At 38.9% G+C, this 25,313-nt stretch overlaps 2 protein-coding genes across 17 annotated transcripts in view; both read left to right on the forward strand.

The window, feature by feature from the left end:
- Positions 1 to 14,190, forward strand: part of MAP4K3 (mitogen-activated protein kinase kinase kinase kinase 3) — a 208,625-nt gene extending 194,435 nt beyond the window's left edge. For all 3 annotated transcript variants that reach the window (XR_011426112.1, XR_011426106.1, XR_011426115.1), the window contains one exon: positions 14,082 to 14,190. The gene's annotated coding sequence lies outside the window, so the exon portion shown is untranslated. The remainder of the gene's footprint in view (positions 1 to 14,081) is intronic.
- CDKL4 (cyclin dependent kinase like 4) overlaps positions 1,286 to 25,313 on the forward strand; it is a 48,447-nt gene continuing 24,419 nt past the window's right edge. Inside the window, exons 1-4 of one of the 14 annotated variants that reach the window (XM_070235545.1) lie at positions 1,286 to 1,635; positions 14,837 to 15,060; positions 16,900 to 17,039; positions 18,564 to 18,685. In XM_070235545.1, coding sequence (XP_070091646.1) covers positions 16,902 to 17,039; positions 18,564 to 18,685 — 260 coding nt within the window. In that variant the 5' untranslated portion in view covers positions 1,286 to 1,635; positions 14,837 to 15,060; positions 16,900 to 16,901. Of the gene's footprint in view, positions 1,636 to 1,670; positions 1,857 to 2,077; positions 2,214 to 14,081; positions 14,248 to 14,836; positions 15,061 to 16,899; positions 17,040 to 18,563; positions 18,686 to 25,313 lie in introns of those variants that run through there. The other 13 variants (XM_070235553.1, XM_070235547.1, XM_070235546.1 and 10 more) reach the window with 13 other exon arrangements.

The following is a 25,313-nucleotide window of genomic DNA, read 5'->3' on the forward strand; positions in this document are numbered from 1 at the left end:
TAGCTCAGGTGCCAATCTTTAAAAAATAAAAAAAATTACAAAGATTTCCTTTTCTTTACTTTTGTGAGAGAATTATTTAACCAACATGTATTGATCATTTACAATGTATCCACGCACTTTACTGGCACGGGCGAAAAGACGGAAAAGGCATTATTCCCCAGTAGTCAAGGAGCACACTTGCACGAGTAAAGATAAATGTAAAGAAGGTACAAAAGGCTGTGCCTAATTCTACTTTGGGAAAAGGAAAGCCTTAGTGTTGATGAAGAGTTTAGCAAGTGCAGGAAAAAAAATCAGGGCAGGGAGCTGTAGGCTAGACTAAGACATATGTAAAAATGCCGGGTGTTCCAGGAATAGTGACGGGAAACAGCTGAGCTCAGGGGCTGTGGAGCGGAGCAACGGGCATGAAGCCTGAAAACAAGAATGGGCCTGATGGTGAAGAGCTGCTTAATGAGAGAAGTAGCTCTAGTAGTCAACACTTCCGGAAACTGCAGAGATCAAATACATGAGGATGAGAATAGGCCGTTGGGTTTATAGATAAGGTGATCACTTGTATTCTTGTCGAGAAAATTTTTTATAGCGTGATGAGGGCAGAAATGATACAGAAATGTGTGGAAGTGAGTTTAGATTTGAGTTTCTTGGGAGTATGTTTGGTCTTGAAGGAGAAGGAGATAAAGGTTGTTTCTGGTTTGTTTTCTAAAAATGGGAGGAGACTAGAGCAGATTTCTAAACGAAGGAAATGGAGAATTGAAGACACGAGACAGGCGAGTCATCTCTGAGGGAAGATGGGAGTATGGACATTCTAAATCTGGGCATGATGGGGAGGGAGCATTTTATTGATGTTAAATAAAAGTATGCATGTTCTCATTAACAACATATAGTTTGTATTTTTAAGTTAGTCTTGGGAACAAGAAAAGTAAGCTTTGGCAAAAATTATTTTTTCCAGTGTTAATACATTTACCGCCATATGGTACTCATCACAGTTTGCTTGACTTGCTTCCCCACTGGGTGACAAACATGTCTCTAGTTCTTAACCCAGATACTAGCACAATGTTTGCTGAATTATGAAAATGGCAGCGATGTACTCCAGCTGGTAGCTGCTTGTCACGGGAAAGCCTACAGAAGTTCGCTGAAGAGCTAGTTGGACAACAAAGCAGGACTAGACAGTAATGACTAGTAAGAGAGGATCTAACAAAGGTCCGAAGGTCTCCACCCAGCCAGGGAAACGGCCTAATTTCAACGTTTGTTTACGTGCGCTTAATTTTAGCGCTCTTGAGGAACAGGACTTAGTATAATCACAGTGGTAATGGGAAAGTAGTTCAATTGTTTCCTGCGCGCCTTCTTCAGGGCATCTTGGGTTCTCAGAGGAGAAACTGCTGCCACTCTGACGTTACGGGCTCGGCCCTAAGGTCGTCCAGTGAGACCATGGGCCGGGGACTGCGGGCTTGGCGGGCGGCGCGGCCGGGGACACGCGCTCCGGAAGCAGCCCTGCCCCGCGTGGCCTGAGCGTCCGGTTGCCCGGGCGACGGCGCGGCGGGAGCGCGCGCGAGTTGCTGCGCCGCTGGCTGCCTGAGCAGAGCGACGCGCGCCGGAGTGGGGGCTGCTCGCGGCTGCGTCACGGTCGCCCCGGTCGGCGCCGTAAGTGACGCTGGCGGGGAGGGACTGGGTGGGCTGGGGTCGGCGCGGGGAATGATGGGGAGAGCAGTGGAGTCTGGAGGGAGGCTCCCAGATAAATGAAAGTTCCCTGAGAGAAGGGGACCGGGCTGCCTTCCCCTTCAGTGGCCTTTGGAGGAACAGGCAGGAGGGAGGCCGAGGGTCTAGAGGCGTCATGTGGCTCCCGCGGCCACACGAGGCACCCGGTGCGGCTCCCTAGGGGCTGAGGGGGCGCGGGCCCGGGAGAGGGGCGGCGGCGGGGGAGCAGCGGGCGAGAGGGGCTGCGGCGGTGGCAGAGGAGGGAGCAAGGGGCGCATCCGCCCTTTGGGAGAGCCATGTGTGGCCGCGGAGCTGGCCTGTCATTAAATGAAGGGTCGAGAATAGAAGCCTGGAAATAAAGTGGATTATGCCCAACTTCCGGATCTGTTGTGTGTATACAGAACATGTGATGTTTTTAAGCAAAATTAGTTGCTTGGATTGTGTAAATTATATGGTCTTCTAGTTTCCTGGGGATATTTTAAATTAATCCAGTCGTGCTATCACCAAGACAAGTTTATAAACAGGTGTGTGTACTTTTGAAGCTCTGTAATTCAGTATTATGTTTATAAGACTGATGCAGAATGGTTTTATAGCTCGTTTTCCTGGTCAGTTTTATTAAATATAAATACATGTTTGGTTGCATTGGAAACAATAAAAACTACATAGCACATTGTGACTTTTAGCCTGTGGAATCCGTAACTGGTGTGGTCTGGTATTGAAAAGGTCTCCTTGCCCCCTTATTGCTAATGCCACTGTTTACACGAGTTTCCTAGAAACTTTTAGATTAGGAAATTAATGTGCTTTTTCACCCCGTTTTCTCTCCCTTTCTTGACTGTTTCCTTCTCAGTGTTTTCCTTAGGCTTGCTTGAGCCCTGAGGACCTGCTTTGTGATACACTCGTGGAAAATAATCTGCCTCCAAGTGTTTTCTCTGTTTCCGTGTGCATTCTTTTGTAAATCCTTAAGACTAAGGAAATTAAATAGAAATTTTTCAGAGAATTGAATGATCCACTCATGTATGTATCTGTCTGTCTGTCTGTCTGTATTCACCAGAGAGTCCAAGTCTATACCTGTTTTTGCCTTCATAGACAGAACTTTCGCTTAGCAGTCAAATATTTGGTAAATTCTGAAGTCAGGTGGCCCTGGAGCCAAGAAGTATATAACTTCAGATTGAAGGTCACTAATGACTATGAAAGATATTTTCAACTAATTGTATTTATTCCCTGCCAATAGCTATATCACTGTTTAATCTTGATTTCCTGCCTGGTACTGTATTAATAATCAAAATGGAATTATTGCCTTTGCGTAAGAAAGTTATGTGTTTAGTGGAAAGTTTAGAGAATAAAATTATGGTAGGACTTTGACAGGTTGAGCAGACAATGGGCTAATAATGCCAGTCACGTGTAATCAATCATGTGTCAAAAAGCGGGGGGCGAGTTGTTAACGCAGTGTGTGCCGCAGAGAAACAGCTTGCCTTTGGGGATTCGGGGAAGCTAAGCAGAAAAGACGTTTGAGCTGAACTGCGCAAGACAGAGAGGATTTCGGGGTCAGACCTTCCAAGCAGTGGTATAGGCAGAGACCTACAGACTTGAAAGTGTTGGGGGTAGAAACTGAGAAGCAATGTGGGAAGGGTACACTGGGACCAGGGTGCAAAGGACTGTAAATATCATACTACTGTTTGAACTTTACTCTGTGGCATTAAAGACCCTAAGAAATTTTTGAGGAAGGATGATATCTGATTATGTTAATGTTTGACAGAGATGTTTTTGGTGTAATGGCAGTAGATACGCAGAGAAAAAGGAGTTAAGACACTTTAACCCCCTATATATGGATTTTTTAAATAGCTCTATTTTGATATAATAATTTCAAACTTGCAAAAATAATACAGTGAACTCCCCTCCATCTGCGTTAATTGTTTACATTTTGCTCCATTTGTTTTATCATTTCTTTTCTGTCTCTTTATATATGCATCTTAATTTTTCTGTAAATTTGAAAGTAAATTGCAGACATCATGTCCCTTTGCCCTTAAATAGTTGAGTGTTTATTTCCTAAGAAGTAGGACGTTTTCTTACATAACCACCGTACAGATTACCAAAATCAGGAAACTTAATATCTAATCCATAGTCAATATGTATGTTTCTCAGTAGTATTCTTTATAGTTATTTTTTTCCCCATTCCAGGATCCAATTCAGGATCACACATTACATTGTGTTTGCATGTCCCTTTCGTCTCCTTCAATCTAGAACAGTTCTTTGACCTTTGTCTTTCATGATCTTGACTTTTTTTTAAGAAGACAGGACAGTTATTTGTAGAATGCCCCTCAACTTGGCTCTGTCTACTGTTTTCTCATGGTTAGATTCAAGTTTTGCATTTTTGGCAAGAATGCTGCAGAGGAGATGCTGTGTCCTCAGTGGCTCATTTGCCTTTTCTAGAAATTTCATGTAAATGGAATCATACATTATTTGGGTTTTTTTTCCTCTGGCTTCTTTCACATACCCTATGTTTTTGGTTTTGTTTGTATTTTTTTTAATGCCATCACATCGTGGTATGTATCAGCAGTTCGTTTCTTTTTATTACTGAATAGTATTTCGTTGCATGGATTTTCATTCATCAGTTGATGGACATTTGGGTTGTTTTCAGTTTGGAGCTCTTATGAATAATCGTACTATGAATATTTGCATGCATGTCCTTGCATAGACATATTTGTTTATTTTTCTTGGGTGGATACTAAAGAGCGGAATTGCTGTTTATGTTTGTCTTTAACTTTTATGTTAAATTTATGTTTAACTTTTAAGACAGTGCCAAATTGTTTTCCAGTGGGGCTGTGCCATTTTACATTCCCACCATTAATGAGTGAAGAAGTCCAGTTTTTACATACCTTTATCAGTACTTGGTATTGTCAGGCTTGCGGATTTTAGCTGTTCTGGTGGGTTTGTGGTGCTGTCCTACTGTGCTTTTAGTTTACATTTCCCTAGTAACTAATAGCATCCTTTCATGTGCTTATTAGACATTTGTGTATCTTTGGTGAAATGTCTATTCACATCTTTTGTCCATTTTTAAATTGGGTTGACTGATTTCCTATTGAGTTATTAAAGTGCTTTATGTATTCTGGATATAAATCTTTTATCAGATGTATGATTTGCTAATATTTTCTTCAGTCTGTGGCTTGTCTTTTCATTTTCTTAAATGAATAATTTTTTTTGAAGAGCAAAAGATTTCAACTTTGATGAATTCCATTTTATCAGTTTTTTCTTTTATGGATCATGCTTTTGGTGTCATATCTTAGAAATCTTTGCCTAACTGAAGTTACAGACATTTTTCTCCTATGTTTTTTTCTAGAAGTTATATCATTTTACCTCTTAAAATTTTGGTCTGTGACCCATTTTGATATATTGTATGAGGTGGCTATCTGAGTTTTTTGTTTTTATTTTTGTTTTCTTGCGTGTGGAGATCCAATTGTCCTGGCATTGTTTGTTTAAAAGAATAGTCTTTAATATTCTTTCCTCACTGAATTGCCTTGGCATCATTGTCAAAATCAATTGACCATAAATAAAAGGGTTTACTTCTTGACTCTCTGTTCTGTTCCACTGATATATATATATATATATATATATATGTCTGTCCTTATGCCAAAACACATTTTCTTAATTTATACTTTATAGTAAATATTACATATATATTTTATATATATTATATATATAGTAAAATTTATACTTTATGGTAAAATTTGAAGTCAGGTAATGTAGGTCTTCCAAGTTTGTTCTTATTCCAAGTTGTTTTGGCTGTTCTGGGTCCTCTGCATTTCTATATAAATCTTAGGTGCATCTTGTCAATCTCTACCCCAAAAAAGCCTGTTGGGATTTTTATAGGGATTGAATTTAATGTATAGATGAATTTATGGAGAACTGACATCTTATTGAATTTTCCAATCCATGACCATGCATTTCTCTCCTTTTACTTAGAACTTCTTTAATTTCTCTCAGCAATGTTTTAATTTTCAGTGTATAGTCTTGAACTTCACTTGTTAAATTTATTCCTAAATATTTTATTCTTTGATGTTATTGTGAATGGAATTTTTTAAATTTCATTTTCAAATTGCTTGTTGCCAGTATCTAGAAATACGATTTATTATCGTATGTTGACTCTGAATCCTACTACATTGCAAATTTGTTCATTAGTTCGAGTAGTTTTGTGGGGGTTTTCCTGAGGAAGATTCACCCTGAGCCAACATCTGTTGCCAATCTTCTTCTTTTTTTTTTTTTTTCTCTTCTTCTCCCCAGAGCCCCTCAGTACATAGTTGTATAATCTAGTTGTGAGTCCGTCATACAGCATGGCCTGATGAGCGGTGCTAGGTCCACTCTCAGGATCCAAACCTGTGAAACCCTGGGCCACCAAAGCAGAGAGCACAAACTTAACCACTCGGCCCCGGGGCCAGCCCCTTTCTTGTGATTTCTTTGTCTGACTTTGTAACAGGGTAATATTGGCCTTATAGAATGAGTTGGAGAATGTTCCCTCCTCTTCTATTTTTAGAACAGTTTGTGAAGGATTGGTGTTCATTCTTCTTTGAGTGTTTGGTAGAATTTGCCTGTGAAGCCATCTGAGCCTGGGCTTTTCTTTGTGGGTAGATTTTTAATTACTAATTCAATTTCTTTATTTGTTATGAGTATAATCACATTTTCTACTTCTACTTGAGTCAGTTTGGTATTTTGTGTCTTTTTAGGTATTTGTTAACCAAATTGTCAAATTTGATTGCATAAAGTTGTTCATAATATTCTCTTTTAATCTTTTTAACTTCTGAAAGGTGCTCCTGATTTGGTAATCTTTGTCTCTTTTTTTCTTAGTCTAGCTAAAGGTTTATCAATTTTGTTAGTCTTTTTAAAGAATCAATTTTTTGTTTTATTGATTTTTTACTGTTGTTTTTCTGAAGAGGAGTCAGTCATTGAGCTTCTTGTTATTCCTTTGTATGTGAATAGTTCTCTTTCACTGTTTTCAAGATGTTTTCTTTGTCTTTGGTTTTCAGTAGGTTGGCTGTGATGCGTCTAGATATGGATCTCTTTGCATTCATCCTACTTGGAATTTATTCAGCGTCTTGAATCTGTAGATTGTTTTCCATTAAATTTGGAAAGTTTTTACCCATTATTTATTCAGATATTTTTTTCTGCCCCTTTCTCTCACTCATCTCTTTCTGGGAACCTCATTACATAAATGTTGGTCCTATTTATTTTGTTCCACAGGTCTCTGAGCCTCTGTTCATCTTCAGTCTTTTTTTTCTCTCTCTCATATTGGTCATTTTCTATTAATCTGTCTTGAGATTTAGTGATTCTTTCTTCTGCCACCTCAAATCTGCTGTTGAGTCCATCCAGTGGATTTTTCATTTCAATTGTATTTTTTGACTTTTAAAATTTCCATTTGGTTTTTCTTTGTCCTTTTCATTTGTCTGTTGAGATTCTCTATTTAGTGAGTCATTGTCCTCATATTTTCTTCTCTTTAAATTATAATTTGCTTTAATTATTTGAACATATTTATAATAGCTGCTTTGAAGTCATTGTCAACTAAATCCAACACCTGGATCCACTCAGAATCCTTTTTGTGTGTGTGTGTGTGTGTGACAAAGATTGTCACTGAGCTAACATCTGTGCCAATCTTCCTCTATTTCATGTGGGACACCGCCACAGCATGGCTTGACCAGTGGTGCTAGGTCCGCACCCGGGATCTGAACCTGTGATTACCAGGCTGCAGAAGTAGAGCGCACGATCTTAACCACTACGCCACCAGGCTGGCCCCTCAGAATCCATTTTTATTAACTTTATTATTTTTCCTGAGTATCAATCACACTTTCCTTTTTCTTATCATGTCTCATAAATTTTTTATTGAAAACTGGACATTTTAGATAATATAGCACTTCTGAATTCTGATTTTCTCCCCTGAGGGTTTTTTAATTAAAGTGTTGGTTTTTGTTTTTCCAATCTGCCTTTATTCCAGAATCTGGCTCCCTCCAAGTGTGTGGCTGCTGATGCCTCTGTTCAGTTTTTTGGGGGGGCGGTTAGCCTGGCTTTCTAGAAGTCACCACTACCTGCATAGTTTAGTGGTCACCAATAATTTGGGCAGTGGTAGTACTCAAGCACCTGTAGCCATAAGTCTTTCACCCTTTTCCAGGGGATCAGTGTGTGGGTTGGAGAGTACATTCAAAATTCAGTCAGTTTTCAAATCTACTTCAGCTTCAACTTTCCTCTAGGCCTTCTCAGGCCTTCCTCATGCATGCGCATAGTTTTCCAGTTAGCCAGAGATGTGCGGGAAGCTAATCTAGTCCTTCTATGGTTCTTTCATTTCCAGGATCTCCCCATAAATTTCTGAATAGTCTACAGCTCACCCCAACTGGAACCACGTTCTCAAGCTTGCAGAGCTGGAAGTTTTTTCCCATTTGTTTTGTCCTGAATTTGTAAGAAGTTTACTGACAATATTGTCACAAGCTTTCAGCCTCTGAGCCATATCATACATATCCCGCCTGGGAGTAAGGCTGCTGGTTCATGGCCGGTCTTCACTGGTAATACTGCTACACCCATTGAGCTGGAGTGCAGGGGTAGAGGAAGGGTGGCAGCAGCCACAGACTCCCGTGTTCTCAAGTGGAGTTCTAGCACCTTTCATAAATAAATACTTCTCAGTTAAGTTTTTTGCCTTTGGTTGATTTCCACAGCCCTAAAATTGTTGTGGTTTTTTGTTTTTGTTTTACAATTTTGCCTAGTCTTATACTTGTGTTTTAGGAAGCAGATTTGCCAACCTCTTTACCATAGACAAAGTCTGACCCCTGGTGCTTTTTTCTGGTAATTTTTAGAAGAATAACTTTCTCCATTTCTTATATAGAAACCAGTCTAAATTTTCAGTCTCTAGTTGGGTAAACTCTATATTTCTAGGGAATTATCCATTTAATCTAAGTTTTCAAATTCATTTTCATAGATGCCTGCAAAGTAGTCTCATGATTAAAAAAAAGAAATTTTTCTGTGTTGATGGTTATTCCTTCTTGCCATTTCTTATTTTGCATATTTCTTTCTCCTTTTATCTTTGATTGAGTTAATGATTTGTCTATTTTAAATTTTTCAAGGCGTCATGATTTGGGTTTATTAATTAGACCTGTTTTTTGTATTCTCTTCTTTATTAATTTCTGCTTCAATTTTATTGTTTCCTTTCTTGTGCTTTCTTTTGATTTATTTTGTTCTTTTTCTAGATTTTTAAATTTTGCATTTAAGTTGTTTATTTTTGCTCTTTTATCTTTTATTCTACAAATTTGTTTTCATCTCTGACTTTTCTTTTTCTTTTCTTTTTTTTTTTTTAATGGTTTTTTGGGTGGGGAAGATTGGCCCTGAGCTAACATCTGTTGCTAATCTTTCTCTTTTTTTTTTCTCCCCAAAGTCCCAGTACGTAGTTGTATATCCTAGTTGTAGTTCATTCTAGCTCTTCTGTGTGGGATGCTGCCACAGCCTGGCCTGGTGAGCAGTGCTAGGTCTGTGCCTAGGATACAAACTGGCGAATCCCATGCCATTGAAGCAGAGTGCACGAACTTAACCACTTGGGCATGGGGCCAGCCCCATGGCTTTTCTTTTACTTACTGCTTTATGTCAGGGTATCTCAACCATGGCATTATTGACATTTTGGATCAGATAATTCCTTAGTGTGGAGGTCTGTCCTGTGCATTGAGGGATGTTTAGCAGCGTCCTTGTCCTCTACATAACTCCTAACAATCAAAAATGCCTTCAGACATTGAAAAATTCCCCTGAGGGCCAACTCGCCCCCACCCCCTAGTTGAGAACCACTGCTCTAAATGTGTCTCATGGGTTTTGATATGTAGTGTTTTCACTGTCTTATCTTTTCAAATTCCATTCACTTGTATTTCCCTCTTTGCTCATAAGGTGTTTAATAGAAGGCTTTTTTAATTCCTAAGTAGAAGCTCTTTTTTATTTTATGTTTTTAAATTTTGTTCTAATTTCACAGTTTGTGATCAGAATGTTATTTATAATATTTCTACTTTTTGAAACTTCCTGATGCTTTCTTTGTGACCTCGTATGTAATCAGTTTTTGTGAATATTCCATGTATGCTTGAGAAGAAGGTAGATTCTAGATTATCAGAGTGTAAAATTCAATATCTATTTCTCCTAAAGATTTACCTTACTGAGTACATTGTTTAGTTACGTATGTTTAGTTCACTGGCCATGTCTTTTACTGAGAGTGGTGTGTTTAAGTGTGTCATTATTAATGTGTTTCTATGCATGTCTCCTTGCATGTCTTAAAGTTTCTGCTTTATTAAAGTAATTACTGTGTTATTTGGGGCTATTATATCTTTATTGTGACTTGTGGCTTTTAGCATTAAACACTCTTCCCATTTGTCATATTTAATGCTTTTTGTAGCTTTAATCTACTTTGTCTAATTCCAGGATTACAAAGTCCTTTCTTATTGTTTCCATTTGTCCTATATACCTTTACCCATCTTTTTATTTTTAACATATTTGAACCACTTTACCTTAGAGATGTGTCTCTTGCATATAGCTTATAGTTGGATCTTGCTTTGTGAGAAAATTGAACATCTTTCTCACTTAATAAATGAGTTAAGCCCATTCCTATTTATTGATATAACTGATATTGGTCTTTATTTTGTCATATTGTTTTATAATTTTTATGTGTATAATGTTAAATTTCCTGTTTCTTTCTCTATGTAGTATGTTTGATTTTTTTTTAATTTCTCTTGGTGTTTAGGAAAGTTTGTGGTTTTGTTCAATTAGTTACCTTTAGACTCATACTTTTCTTTAGTGTGCTTAGTCCCTGTTTTCTATTTAACCTTTTATTCTCTGGTTTGTCAATTTTTTTAATGGTATTTTTCACTCCCACCTATGCAGTTATCAATGAGCCTATTCTGCTTTCCTCTTTCTCCGTTCTCTTAACATATTTTTAGTTGCTTTACTTTCTACATTATCAAAACATAACATTTAGGTATTATTCCTCTACTCGTCTCCACCTTTGTTTTAGTCTTTAGTTAAATATATTAAATGCTCACCATAAAACCTTTTGCTGAAGTTTTCCCAGTCAACTCTTTTGCTGGGTGAACGTTTTCCTCTTTTAGAGTCTTTGAGAAGGGCTCATGAATACAATATTCCTGGAGTTCTTGCATGTTTTAAACTGTTTATAACTTTGATACTTGAAGGACAGCTTGGAAAAGTGTAAAATCTTTGGTTTTCACTTTCTTCCCTTGAATTTCTTCAAAATACTGCTGTATTTTCACTTTGCATTGTATGTTGCTCTTGCTAAGTTTGATGTCACTCGAATTCTCTTCCACTGAAGTTGTTATGCCTGGAGACTATGAGAGCATTTTCTTTATCTTTGATAGTTTTATTCAAATACGTCTCTGAGTTGATTGTTCTGGGTCAGTTTTCCCAACTACCTGATGGGCCCTTTCAATATGTATATTCAGATCTTATTTTGTTTGCAGGAATTTTTCTTGGGTTATAGTTTCAAATATTGGTTCTATTCATTGTTTTGTTTTCTTCTTCAGGGACTCTCATTATACATATGTTGAATCTTCTTTGTCTGTCTTCCATGTCAACCATTTTCTCTCTAAACTCTCTTCCCTTTTTTCCCCTCATTTTTATTTCTTAATTGCTGTTCTGCCTTTCTTTAATTCCTCTTATTAAACTTTCATTTGAATCTATTCTCCCATTGGCATCTTGTTATTTAATCTTTATTTCTGAAGATGATTTTGTCTTTCTCTTCTATTTCTTTTCCTGAGTTCAATCAACTATCATCTTATTTTTCCTATTTTTTTCATCAACTTCTGGTCTTATTATTTGAATTTCTGATTCAAAGTGACTCTTTCTATCTCCAAATGATTGTTAGACAATATTTAAATCAGTTTGCTTCATGGCTAGGTTTTTTCGGAATGATTTTTATCAGCTGAAATGTTTTCTTTCTCATTTCTAGTTTCTTCCAATAATAGCTTTGCAAGGAGACTGCTCTCCTCTGTTTTATTTCTTGGCAGGTTTCAGCCTGTAGTCATGGTCTATCATCCTAGTTCAAGAGAACCATCTCTGTCACTGTATCAAAGTGCAGTTTCATTGATGGATAGCCTTTTCTTTTCTTAGTGGTGAAGGGAGAGTTTGCATGACCTTCTGTGGTGGGATTTTCTTTTGTCTTGCAAGATTGCAAATTTACCACTCTTGCCTCTTTTTCCCTTCACTATCCAGTCTCTAACAGAAACTGGATAAGCCTCTTCCTTAAGCCTGTCTCTTCCCTCTTACCTGTCTCTTCCCCAAGAGTAGTGACTGATTCCTCCTCAATACCCACGTATTTTTAAGTCCTTTCCCTGTAGTGAATGCTCAGATCTACTGGGCCACTTTCAGTATTTTTGCACTTATAATGTATTTTCTCTTCTGAGAGGTGATTTTAAGTCTATCTTAGGTTCTTCTTTTTCTCTTCTTTCCTCTTTACAGTTTTTCTAGATCCCACCCCACTCCTATCTTTGCTCTCTGCAAAGGCTTATAGTGGGAGCTTAAGAGATATCTCCTCCAGAATTTGGGGTTTACTTTTCTACTTAACTTTGTAGATTACTCTGTCTTTCTGTGATGTTGAAGGCATTAGATTTATGTGGTTTCATTGTTCTGTTTGATTTCTTTAGCTTTTTGAAAGATGAGTGAAGAGAGATTAGATTTAGGCAGCCTCCATTGCTCTTGGCTACCCCCAAGTTCTCCACCGTACATGTCTTGACAAGCCATTTGGGTGTAATGTGGAGCAGGTTTGTGAACTTTGAGTAGGGGTGGGGGATAAGGAAGAAGGCATTTGGCTTAGAACATACTGATTTTGAGATCATTCTGTCCATTTGTGTTGAGATGTTCATCAAGCAGTTAGAGAGTTGCTCTGGACCTCAGGTAAGAGATTAGGAATTACTGCTTCTATAAACTCTGATAGAGTTCTAGTAAGAGGGAATTAGAGTCATAAATTCCTTTCTGGAATTCCCACCTTGTTCTAACTCCTGTCTGCATACTCAGATTCATCTTCCATGAACATATGAGGGCTTTAGAAAACAGATAATACTGAAAGGTTAACTGGAAAAGTACTCCTCTCTGGTGCTTTATTTTATTGTATTCAGCAGTTTGGTTGATGTGACAGAGAGATCTAAATATTAGTGTGAGAATCAGTCATGATTGAATGTGTTGAGAAAAAGGAAAATTAGAGATCAACATATCAAATCACCTACCTAGAGGGAAATAAAAAAACACATAGAGTAAAACTTCATAAGTAATCTTTTTTGGAATATTCATAATTTCCCTCAGTAACCATAGTGCTTATCAAGTACCTACAAAGTTCTATACCAATAACTTTCTAAAGCAAATCCCTAGTTTCTTTTGTCCTCTTCCCAGTCACCTATTACTAAGCTAAAGAACAAATGTATGCATGCTTATATCTAAATACCTTTAAGATAATGATACTTACGTAAAAATGCACATGTTACTTGAGTGTGTATGCTTAAGTTTTCTTTAATGAGAGAAAATAGAATCTACAAAATCTACGTATATAGCGTTTAAAATAGTGTGGGTAGTCGTTTACCCAGGTAAACACTTTCCCCAGTTGTGTATTTTTATGGTGGGAAGTGAGAGTGGATGACTTCTTTCTCCATCGAGATAATCTGTAGATGGAAAACACTGAATATTAGTGAAGTAAAAAAAGGTGTACTCATTTGAAACATGAGAAATTTTAAATGTAATCAACTCTTTCACTTGACATTTTATTAATACTAAGACCTAGGTAAAGTAGTTTTTCAAGTTGTGCATTCTTTTTTTTTGTTTTTTTGCTGAGGAATATTTGCCCTGAGCTAATATCTGTCCCTAATCCTCCTCTTTTTTTTTCTCTTGAGGAAGATTAGCTGTGAGCTAACATCTGTGCCAGTCTTCCTCTACTTTATATGTGGATCACCACCACAGCATGGCTGATGTGTGGTGTAGGTCTGCACCTGGGATCCAAACCCATGAACCCTGACTACTGAAGCAGAGCGCACAGAACTTAACCATCATGCCACTGGGCCAGCCCCAAATTGTGCATTCTTTTGAATTAACCAAAAGGCAGTAGAGTGTAATGATTCAAATGGTGCTCTCTGGAACCTGACTGCCTGGGTTCTGGTTCCATCCTAACTTCACTGTGCCTCAGTATTCTCATCTGTATAAGTGCATAGAAATAACACCCATTTCATAGACTATTTGTGCAGATTATATGTAATTTGCATAGAACAATGTTATTAAGAGTTCGATTATATTAATTATAGATTAGATTACTATTAGATTACACTATAAGATTCTGTTGGATAAAGTGGGGTGGAATTTTTGAGGCTAATTAGAATTTTTATATTTTTAATCCCTAGATTGATTTATGTTGGCCTTATTTGTTGTGCAACATGTAATCCAGTCACCACAAAATTCATGAATGGGTGATGGAAGACAGCAAGATTAAACCCACTATTTCCATAAAAATCACACTATGGATGTGAAAGCATTCGTGAAGAATTAGAGAAATCTGCCTTCTTTTTGGTGCTTTATCATTATCTTCTTTGGGAGTTAAGAATTTAAGGATCTGTTCCTTTATATGTATAAAAGCTAGGAGCAATAAATGATGCTCTATAAAGATTTTCTTATTGCTGTTTTTAATGGCTGCTTCGTTCAACTGCCCACATTCCCTGTTTCTTCTCTCCACCAGGTGGAAGTATAGCATTTGTACTATGTCTTGTTCTCAGTGCTTCTGAGTCCGCAGCGTTTAGATGGATTAGGGGAGAAAAGATAAACAATTCAACCGGATTTTACAGCATCACATTTTAGTCATTTACTTGAGGATAATGAAAACAATAGATTGGATAAGGTTCCTTTCCACGAATTCTTTTAATTCAACTGAAGTAAACACAGACCCAGTATAGGAAATAATACATGAAATCTTTGCTGTATCTGGGAGAACTGCATAGGACTGAACTAAACTAAGAAAGTAACATCCAAATATTTTTAAGTGCATTTAAAATTAATTGATGGAAATAAATCTGTGGCAACCTGGGCAAATTGGTTTTATATCATAAGCTATGAAAACATTGTCTTTGATAACTTGATTAAGCTGAGTCATCTTATTTTCCAGGTGCAACATTGTACTGCAAGGCAATCAATACAGTAATTTAAGTCACTTCAACTGTAATGGAAAAGTATGAAAAACTTGCTAAGATTGGAGAAGGGTCTTATGGGGTCGTGTTCAAATGTAGAAACAAAACCTCTGGACAAGTGGTAGCTATTAAAAAATTTGTGGAATCTGAAGATGATCCTGTTGTTAAGAAAATAGCACTAAGAGAAATACGTATGTTGAAGGTAGGTTAACTTTCTCAATATATCTGTAATATCCTGGTATTGGGTAAAATATGTGTGCCAAAATTACAGGGAATTTTTTTTTTCTGACTGTTTTTTTGCTTGGACATGTTCGCCCTGAGCTAACATCTGTTGCCAATCTTCCTCTCTCTTTTTTTTTCCCTGCCCAAAGCCTCAGTACATAGTTTTATATTCTAGTTGTAAGTCTTGCTAGTTCCTCTATGTGAGCAGCCGCCACAGCACGGTTACTGACAGGCTGGTGGTGTGGTTCCGCACCAGGAACCAAACCCAGGCCGCCAAAGTGGCACGCACCAAAGTTTAACCACTAGGCCATCAGGGCTGGCTCTACAAAGAATTTTAAAGTGATTTATTTCTTTTCATTAGACTTAAATTCCTTTGTGTCAGCAACTTTGGAAATAAATTGATCATCACTTTGGACTTTGGCCACTCTGATGTTTAGCTTACATTATGACTACAGCTGTAGATTGTTAAAATATTGAAGTACTTCCAATCTGGTTGGTAAATATCCACTGAAGTCCCCTCATCTCTCTCCCCAACCCTGGCCTCCTCACCCCCACCCCCCTCACCGGGAACTAAAAGAGCATTTCCTGGCACGCAGGGGCCCACGGAACTGCGCCAGTGCCCCGTAGGCATCAGTGTGGACTGGTCCTGCATGCACTCCACGGGTTCTTAGACTTATTGACTGTCACCCCTGCTGTGTATACACATTTGCACAAAGCTTTCATTATAGCTGTTTTTGCTGTGATAGAATTTGACACGTAAGAATCCGAAGTTCTCAATGTAAATTTTTTTCTATCCTAAAAATCTTACAGTTTTAGAGCCATGAGAGACCTTAGAGATGCTTCTCATCTAGCACCCTTATTTCATCAGAGAGGAACCTGAGTTGTGGGACGGACGTGCTTCTCAAATATTAATATTCGCCGGAATCCCATGGGGACCTTTTTGAAATGGAGATTCTGAGTCAGAGGTCTAGGGTGGGGCTGAGAGTCTGCATTTCTAGCAGACTCACAGATGGCGCAGAAGCTGCTGGTTCGTGGACTACATTTTGCGTAACTCTGATTTCCTCAAGAACTCACAGCTGACCTTTGCTTTTGACATATGTCATCTGTTTTTAGGAGAACCCCAGAAATCCAGTTTTTTGTTTTTTTTTTTTAAAGATTTTATTTTTTTCCTTTTTCTCCCCAAAGCCCCCTGGTACATAGTTGTATATTCTTCTTTGTGGGTCCTTCTAGTTGTGGCATGTGGGACGCTGCCTCAGCGTGGTTTGATGAGCAGTGCCATGTCCGCGCCCAGGATTCGAACCAACGAAACACTGGGCCGCCTGCAGTGGAGCGCGCGAACTTAACCACTCGGCCACGGGGCCAGCCCCCCAGAAATCCAGTTTTTAAAGGAAGATAATTATAATATTGTCTGTCCTTTTCAAGTATTATTTGTAGCAGGTTTCCTCAACTAATAAGTTCTAGTGTTTTGTTTAAACTATAATTTGATATACATGGAGTTTTCAAGAGCACATCCATCATGAGAACAAAACGGTTCACTGTTACCTCTTGGCCAGCAGAGAGCGCTGATGAGACGCAAGCCCGCCACAGAGCTAAGCTCCACGGTGTGTCTGAACCGGGCAATGGGTTGTTTTCTAATAACATAGTGCTTTTTATGCCCCGCCTCACTCCAAGTCTTCAAGTAAAGTTAATGCTCAGGTAGTACCTCCTGGGTTACAAGTGCCCCAATTTGAGAATGAACTTTAAGGTAAAAAGTAGCCAGATTCCAACGCACTTTGTTCTCTGGTGATGGCTCTGAGAACGAACATCTTTCCTGCTTTAGGTATGTTAGACCCATGCATGCCCTGGACAGATTCCTTCCTTCTGCCTTACCTTCCTCGCGTCTTCCCGTTACTGAAACGTGATGTGATTTTCCCCCTCCTTGCTGCCTGCTTTACTTTAGACACGTCACTGTTTTTCTGGGTAAGTTCATTTCACTTGCAAAGGGGAGATAAATTGCTGATCCACCCAAAGACAGATTTGACCAGGTTAAACCTTGACGTTTCATCCAGCTATGGTATCTGTGCACCCCTTACTCTCCTGGTAGAGATGCCATTTCGCTTCCATTCTGCAGTGTTTGCTGCAGCACAGAGCAGCTGGCTTACCTGTGGGACCTGATTCCTCCACTGTTTGCCCTCCTGCTTTTTTTAGGCAACAGAGCACATAGTAAGCATGTTGGTTTGGTGCTCTGGGCATATTTTCAATGTGTAATGGATTCCTTTTTCCCAAACTGTTGAGCAGCAGACACATAGTCGCACGGTGACTTTGTTGGTTCTATTTTTTTGGTCAAGCCGTGCTTACAGATACTGAGATAGAGGATGCTATATAAGCCCCTGTGCTTAAGACTCTCTACTGGGCCTGCAAAATATTTCTTGAGTTTCCACTATATACAGACTGCTGTGTTCTCTCTATATATATCTTTCTGAGTAAATGGAATAGGGTTTGGAAAATTGATTTATCTACTCTACTGGGAAAACAACAGGGAGATGAGTTATAAGTAGAAGTGATCAGATGGCCTTGTTATACCTTTTGTCCCAGTGTCCAGGCTGGTTAGCATCCTCTTTCAAAAGTGTCCTGGTTTGTGTGCAAAATGATATGGTCACCGTGACTGTAGTCAAGGTGACCATATGTGCCAGTTTGCCTGGGACAGCCCTGGCGTATGCTCATTGCCCTGGTTTGGATGATAAATTATATAGTTGCTCTACTGATGGGTCATCTTACATAATCAAGCTTTTTCCTTTGGTTTACAACATTAAACAGAGGCTGCCTTGTGAAGTGCTTCACTTTAGGAATAGAACTTAACACATAAAACACCTAAGCATAAGAGAGAACAACCAGATCAAAGAACGGAGCTAAACATATGATAAAAAAAAATTAAAAACAGACTCACTGTGGGGACTCCTAGAACAGGCAGTTTAATCAGAATTGGGGACTGGGTTCTCGTATTTCTGAGAGCCAACATGAAAATCCAGACTGGGTTTGACTCCAGCTGACATTTACATTCAATCCATGGTAATATGTAAGCTAAATGGGTATTGATGATTTTTTATAGCCTTTTACTCAGAAATTCCATTTCCTCAATTTTTTATTCAGGTTATTTTACGACTTGGATGTTCAGAATTTCCACAAAATGCGTAGCGTATGTTTGGCTGTAGTGCTTATATTTTAGGTTGTGTACTTTATTTGCTATCTCCAGAGAGGTTCGGCAGCTTAGCTACCATCTATTGTGGGTACATTAGATGAATTCTTAAGTTTTTCTTTCAACTTTAAGATTCTATGATTCTTACTAAGAATAGTTTCTCTTGTGAGTAACTGTAATAAAATTCTCCACACAAGGTGCATAGAGAATGATAAGCAAGACCTTCTGTTCTTAAAATTGTAAGGGATCTAGGGAGAAGCTATTACGAGAAACAAATCACCAAACTTTGTATTTCAATTCCTTTGCAGCAATTAAAACACCCAAACCTCGTAAACCTCATTGAGGTGTTCAGGAGAAAAAGGAAAATGCACTTAGTTTTTGAATACTGCGATCACACACTTTTAAATGAGCTGGAAAGAAACCCAAATGGGTAAGTAATCTAGAAACTAAAGCTGTGTTTGGCCAGTTCCCAGTTTCATTATATGTGGGATTAACTATGGCATATTTCAGATCTGAGCCACGGTTCCCCTTTCTGCCCAGATGCATCTACTGACCACCCCTCTCCGATCTCAGTTCAGATGTGCTCAAAGGGCGAACGAATATTATCCTATAGTGATAATAATTAGGAAGACAAATCTACTGCAAATATACATCACAATTCATTTTGAGGCTAAATTATATATTGGATTGTCTGAATTCAAGGAAAGAACCATGGTTCAGTGTTAGGAAAGCTATTCATATAATTCATTAATAGCTTAAAGGAGAAAAATATACATACAGTTGATAAAATTTGTAAAGGTGGTTGATAAATTCAACATCCTTTTCTTTTTTGTTAAAGATTTTATTTTTCCTTTTCCCCCCCGAAGTCCCCTGGTACATAGTTGTGTATTATTATTCTGTACCTCCTAGTTGTGGTATGTGGGATGCTACCTCAGCATGGCTTAATGAGGGGTGCCATGTCTGCACCCAGGATCCAAACTGGCAAAACTCTGGGCTGCTGAAGCAGAGTACACAAACTTAACCGCTGGGCCATGGGCCAGCCCCCTCAACATCCTTTTCTGATTATTAAAAAAAAAAAAAAAAAAAAAACCTTAGCAATCTAGGACTAAAATACTTTCTTTTTTTTTTTTTAGATTTTATTTTTTTCCTTTTTCTCCCCAAAGCCCCCCAGTACATAGTTGTATATTCTTCGTTGTGGGTCCTTCTAGTTGTGGCATGTGGGACGCTGCCTCAGTGTGGTTTGATGAGCAGTGCCATGTCCGTGCCCAGGATTCGAACCAACGAAACACTGGGCCGCCTGCAGCGGAGCGCGCGAACTTAATCACTCGGCCACAGGGCCAGCCCCTAAAATACTTTCTTAAAACCCACACCTACACACAAAAAGCTCTTCAAATCAACATCTAATTTTATACTCAACACTAAAGGAACCACCATTAAAGTGAGAAACAAGACAAGGACGTCAGTTGTCAGCACTATAATGTAACATTGTTTTGAGAGCTCTGGCCAATGCAATGTAATAAAAAGAAGAAATAGAATATATAACTTTTGGAAACGAGATTAAATTGTTGTTATATGCATGATATTATTCTACAAAATCTAAGAGAATTGCCTAAAGAGTTATTAAAACTAGTGGAATTCAGTATAATGACTATGGCACTCCAAATTCCACGAACAAAAATTAACAGTTTCTGTATTGTATCAATCAGCACTTTAGATGATCTAGTGGAGAGGATCCCATTCAAATATCCACAAGAACAAAAAAGTTTAGGAATAAAGATAACAAGATGGGGCCAGTCCAGTGGTGCAGTGGTTAAGTTCTCGCAGTCTGCTTTGGCAGCCTGGGGTTTGCAGGTTTGGATCCTGGGTCTCCGCCTATGCACCACTCGTCAAGCCATGCTGTGGTGGTGTACCATGTACAAAAAAATAGAGGAATATTGGCACAGGTGTTAGCTCAGTAACAATCTTTGTCAAGCAAAAAGAGGAGGATTGGCAACAGATGTTAGCTCAGGACCAATCTTCCCCACCAAAAAAAAACGTTAAAAAAAATTGTTCAGACTCTATGTAAAGGCAAATACAAAACTTAACTGAGCTACATAAAGGATTCTATTTAAATAAACATATATTTCTAGATGGAAATAGTCATAATTACAAAGATGCCCCCTCTCTGATTTATTTACCTATTGCACAAAAATCTAATCAGAATGCCAATGGGATTTTTTTTTTAACTTGAAAAAATTAGACTAAATCAGTAAGTTGTTTAAAAAGATGAAAGGGAATTTGCCAAATATTAAATCATACTAGTTTTAGAGATTCCCTTTGACAAAAAGTACCATAAATAGAACTAAAAAAGTGGCAAATTGGGTAAATTATTTGCCAAATGAAGAATTAATATCATATCTACATATGCAGATTTTGCAAACCAAATTTTTAAAAGAGATTAGCACCCAGCTAGAGAATATATTCATTCAAAAAAAATTTAGTAAACTCCTACTGCTGTACCAGGCTAGGTGCTAAGGATACAGCAGTGAACAAAACATACAAAAAAAGTCGCCTAACCTTAAAGAAATTACATCCAGTGGATATGAAAAGCAAATCATAAAAAGAGAGGGAAAATGACCAATACGCCTGTGAAAAAATGTTTATCTTCTCCATTAATCCAAGGCATTCAACATTTTAAAATAAGGTAACATCTCTCACCTATCAAATGGCCAAAGATTTTTCAAAAATCAATATACACAGTATTGTTAAAGTCAGGAAATCAGACACTCTCATTCACAGCTGGAGAGAGTGTACAATTAGGAGGGCAATTTGACAGTAAACCTTGTAAACTGTTTTTCTCCTTTGACCAAGAAATTCCATTTAGAGAAATTTATATTAAGGAAATAATCAGATAGGTACAAAAAGTTATACATAAGAATGTTCAACACTTCATTAACAACAGAAAAATTGGGACTAACCTGATTTTTTCAGTAGTAAAGTTCTGGTATAATTGACAGACAAAGGGTTTGAATTTCTTTCTCAGTTAACCAATCATAGCAAATTTTCCAGAAGGCTGTGGGTGTGGGTTGGTGGAGGGATGGCAGTGAATCATGAGTATTAAGAAATTCATCAGTGAGGGGCGCATCTGTGTTCTCAACAGCAACAGAGTACTTATGTCCAAGGTGATGAAGCGGGGAGATCCTTCCTTTGAAATGGCTGCCTGATTTCAGTGGGGATGATGGGATCCCCAGATGACAGAAGCTAAGTAGCAGTACTTCACTTCCAGAAGTTACTATAATAGGCAACAGGGCCACAGTGATGATCAGAATGGTTTAATCTGACCATAAGTCCTCTCAAACCGAAACAGAGGGGCAGATCCCTAAGGTTCTATTTGTTCTATAAACTAGTGACTTGAGTCACCCAGCTTGAGTCTCCACAATAGCCAGTTCACAGACCCAGGGCCTCACCAATAAAGTGGAGACAGCTATCCTGGAGGAATAGCCCTACAAAATCACATCACGTGTATGTACTTAATTCTTCCTCTTAGCATACCCCAATATAGCTGGTGGCCATTTACCAGGACAGTTGTGCACTGGGAATAGAGAACTACGCAATCTTTCAGGAATTACTGAACAATGCCCTGAAGTAAAGCCAATCACCAGTGACCTTGAAAGCCACTGTGGTTCACCATTTCGGTGGGGGGCGGGGGGGGAGAATGGAAAGTTTAATGAGAGTCAGGTGGCAAATGAAATTTTGACTTGAATTCATTTCATGGTAGTCCTAGTAGGTCCCCGAATCCATCCTTGGGGTTATTTTGCCATTTCCTAATGGGATAGTTGAAATAGATACACTAGCAAAGGGAAGAAGAGCCAGTTGGCTCTGATCCAAGGAATGGATGGAAGCTATTGTGGTAGGAGGAGCCTAGTAGAGCATCTGGCACACTGCTTCTTTACCAAAATAGAAAGCTGAAAGTGATACTGCATATTTGGGGAAGAGCATAGATTACTGCTACCATTAAATACTTTTGGGAGACATAGTTGGAAAGTAGATGAGCATGTTGCATATGATAAATCCCCTCCAACACTCCTATCTTCTCAAGTCTTTGGATTTCTTCCTCCTTATTTCACTAATGAATTTCTGGCATTTCAGCTTCCTTAGGCATAGGCAACCATTTAGTCCAGTTTTCAATCAGTCAATCCAGCAATCAACTGGAATCCCTCCTAGCTGCTTCAGGTAGTCTGTTGAAACCAGAGTCTCTAATAAGTCTGCCCATATGTTATAATCAGCCCAACCTAAAATCGTGTTTCTTTCTCTCTGGGCCTACACCTATGTAATCAATTGCCACATACATTCCCCATTTATAAATTAGCAAAATTTTATAGTTATTTGTGCTGTGTAAATCTTCTTTTCCTCTGTTTGACTTTGTAGTGGGCTCCCTGGGACATGCTGGGATCTGACTTTAATTAAGGTTTGGAGACCTTGAGAGGTGGTAGGGAGAAGAGCCTGGAGAAGTATTGGCATTCTCCTGCAATGCAGCTACAAGTGAGATCACTAAGGGTCCTCAACAAGGCACAACCAGCCTCATCAAACAAGTTTGGGGGCTACCTCGCACGAGAAGGAACATTTGATGGGAAGTTGGGGTGCTCCCAGTTATATGAATACTCCCAAATGTCACATTTCAATAACGGAAGTATATCTCTTTCTCAGTTAATTAACTGAGAAATTAACTAACCTCACATAAATTCAGTCCATATTGTCATTTAGCACGCTGCAGGATTATTCTCAGTATCGGATTTTTCAGTCATCTCATGGTGATCCCACTGGGTCCATAAATTGAGTCCTACAAATACAAGAAATAAGGGGTTCTTTTAGAGCAACCATTGAAATTCCTGGTTTCCTAACTGTGCCTTGAACCAAGATATTAAAGCCCTAAACCTGTCCTTTTTTTCTTTAATTTTTCCAGTGAAGTGAAAATCAGCCAGCCCACCCCATTTTTCTTTTGTTACTTTCCCATATGTTCCCATATTGTTCTATCACCTTCAGCCCGGCAAAGCTTTGCCTTGAAGAGGGACTTTATTCCAGATGACTACAGGTGGTTATTTAAATACTTGTTTCATAACTGGGTCCCCTTCTACCAGTGTTCCAGCCACTAATGGTAATTATATCCTCCTGCCTTCAGATCCAACTAAACCAGATAGCCAATCCTAGATTCCCAAGGCCTTGAGTTGGTTTCCCACATCCACTTCTGGTATCATATTCTAAATTGGTCAGGATTCAACAACAGAATTCACTCTAGCTAGTTTAACCAGAAAGGTATTTATTACAGGGTATTCGTTTCTAAAATTTCTGAGAGTGCCAGAGAAATGAGCTTAGTTGAGCACCTATTAGGTACCAAGGACTGTTCTAGGCCCTGGAGCTTCAATAATGGACAAGATAAAGTCCTTGCAGAGTTACAAGTCTCTGAAGAAAAATAAAGCACGCTGAGAAATTAGAGAATGCCTAGGGAGGGCAGTAGGAGGAACAATAAACACAAAGGTTTGGAGGTATAATCAAGCCCAGCTAGTCAGGGAACAGCAGAAATTGATGGGCTACAGTGGCTGTCTGTGGGGCTGTGGAGGAGATAAAGGTGGGAGGTTCCTGGAAGTGAAATCATTAAGGGTAGGCCGTGGTAACAAGGTGGGATTTTCTTCTAAGATAGCCAAGATTTACTGAAAAGGACTCAATTCATCCTGAGTAACGATAATGAAATCAAGTTTTCCATATTAAATTATAAAACAAACTGAAACAAAGACAGTGAGTTCTGAAGTTGGCCTCAAGATTCCCCTGAGCGGCTAAGAGAGCAGTCTCTGAGCAATCCAGTCTGAATTGCCTGATGGTGTTACCCTTACTGACCCATTCAATCTTGAACTAGGACGTCTAGTTTCTGCTTTTAGGCCTTCATTATTACTTTCAGTGTTTGTTTTTGGGCTCACCCAAAGTATAATATTTAAACATTAAGTGTCAGTAGATTTCTACAGGTTTTATTTCACTCCAAAATGCTTTGAAAAATGCTGCCTGTGGCCAAATAATGTTGCAATGCTCTTTCTGGAATGAGCACTGTGTGAATCTGTATTCTCTTTGATAATTATCTGCTCTTTGTAAGATCAGTGGTATTTGTTTGTAGTTGTTATTTTGTATATAAACTTTGTTTTGCCTAAGGTGGAATTTGCCTTCTTGGAATCTGAGCTGACTAAGGATTCTGTTTTGCGTTGAGCCATGACACTCCCTGTGAGATGCCGTTAAACACTCCTCTTCCACAGCAATAGCTCAGGACTTTCCTCTGACATTACCTCATGCCTGATTCCATGTTATTAACACTAGCAACCAGGGTTCTGCCAGTTTCTGAACCCTTACCCCTACCTGGTTTCCCAGTTCCAGTACTTGGTCCCCGTACTTGGAGTACTTAGATCCACCTCGCCTTGTTTCTTCACGAATAGGGCCATGTGTTACTCTAGCCGGGGCCTCCCAAAGACAAATCCATTTCCCTTCCCTCCACCACTACCGCCCTAATCTGAATCACCAAATCTCACCTGGATCGTTAAATTAGCCTCCTAATCAATCTCCCTGTATCCACTTTGCCCCCAGATCCATTCTTCATATTGTGTCTTGTCTTCTTGAGTCTTTTCAATAACTTGCCTTTGTATTTAGACTAAAATCCACATTTCTTATGAAGGAGAATAAGGCCCTCCGTGGTTTGGCCCCTGCCAGCCTCGCCTTCTTCACTCATGCTTCTGCTGCACTGGCCTCCTTATTGTTTTTCCCACACTCCCATTCTGTCTCACCTCAGGACCTCTTGCTATTCTGTAGGGGCTCTTTTTGCTTTGTACAGGGTCTCAGTCCCATCTACTGGCCTCATCTGATCTCAGACCCTCACCTCCTGAACCTATGCAGATATCAAAACCCAGACTCTTAAAGGATAGACTCCTCAACCAACTTATGGGGTATTCCATTTTTACACATGAGGAGAACTGAAGGCACAGATGCTGGCCCAAGGTTATAAAACTGGGAAGCAGCACAGCTGGGATTTGAACCCTATCTCA

This window comes from Equus caballus, chromosome 15 (assembly GCF_041296265.1).
Source record: "Equus caballus isolate H_3958 breed thoroughbred chromosome 15, TB-T2T, whole genome shotgun sequence".
Classification (NCBI taxonomy): Eukaryota; Metazoa; Chordata; class Mammalia; order Perissodactyla; family Equidae; genus Equus; species Equus caballus.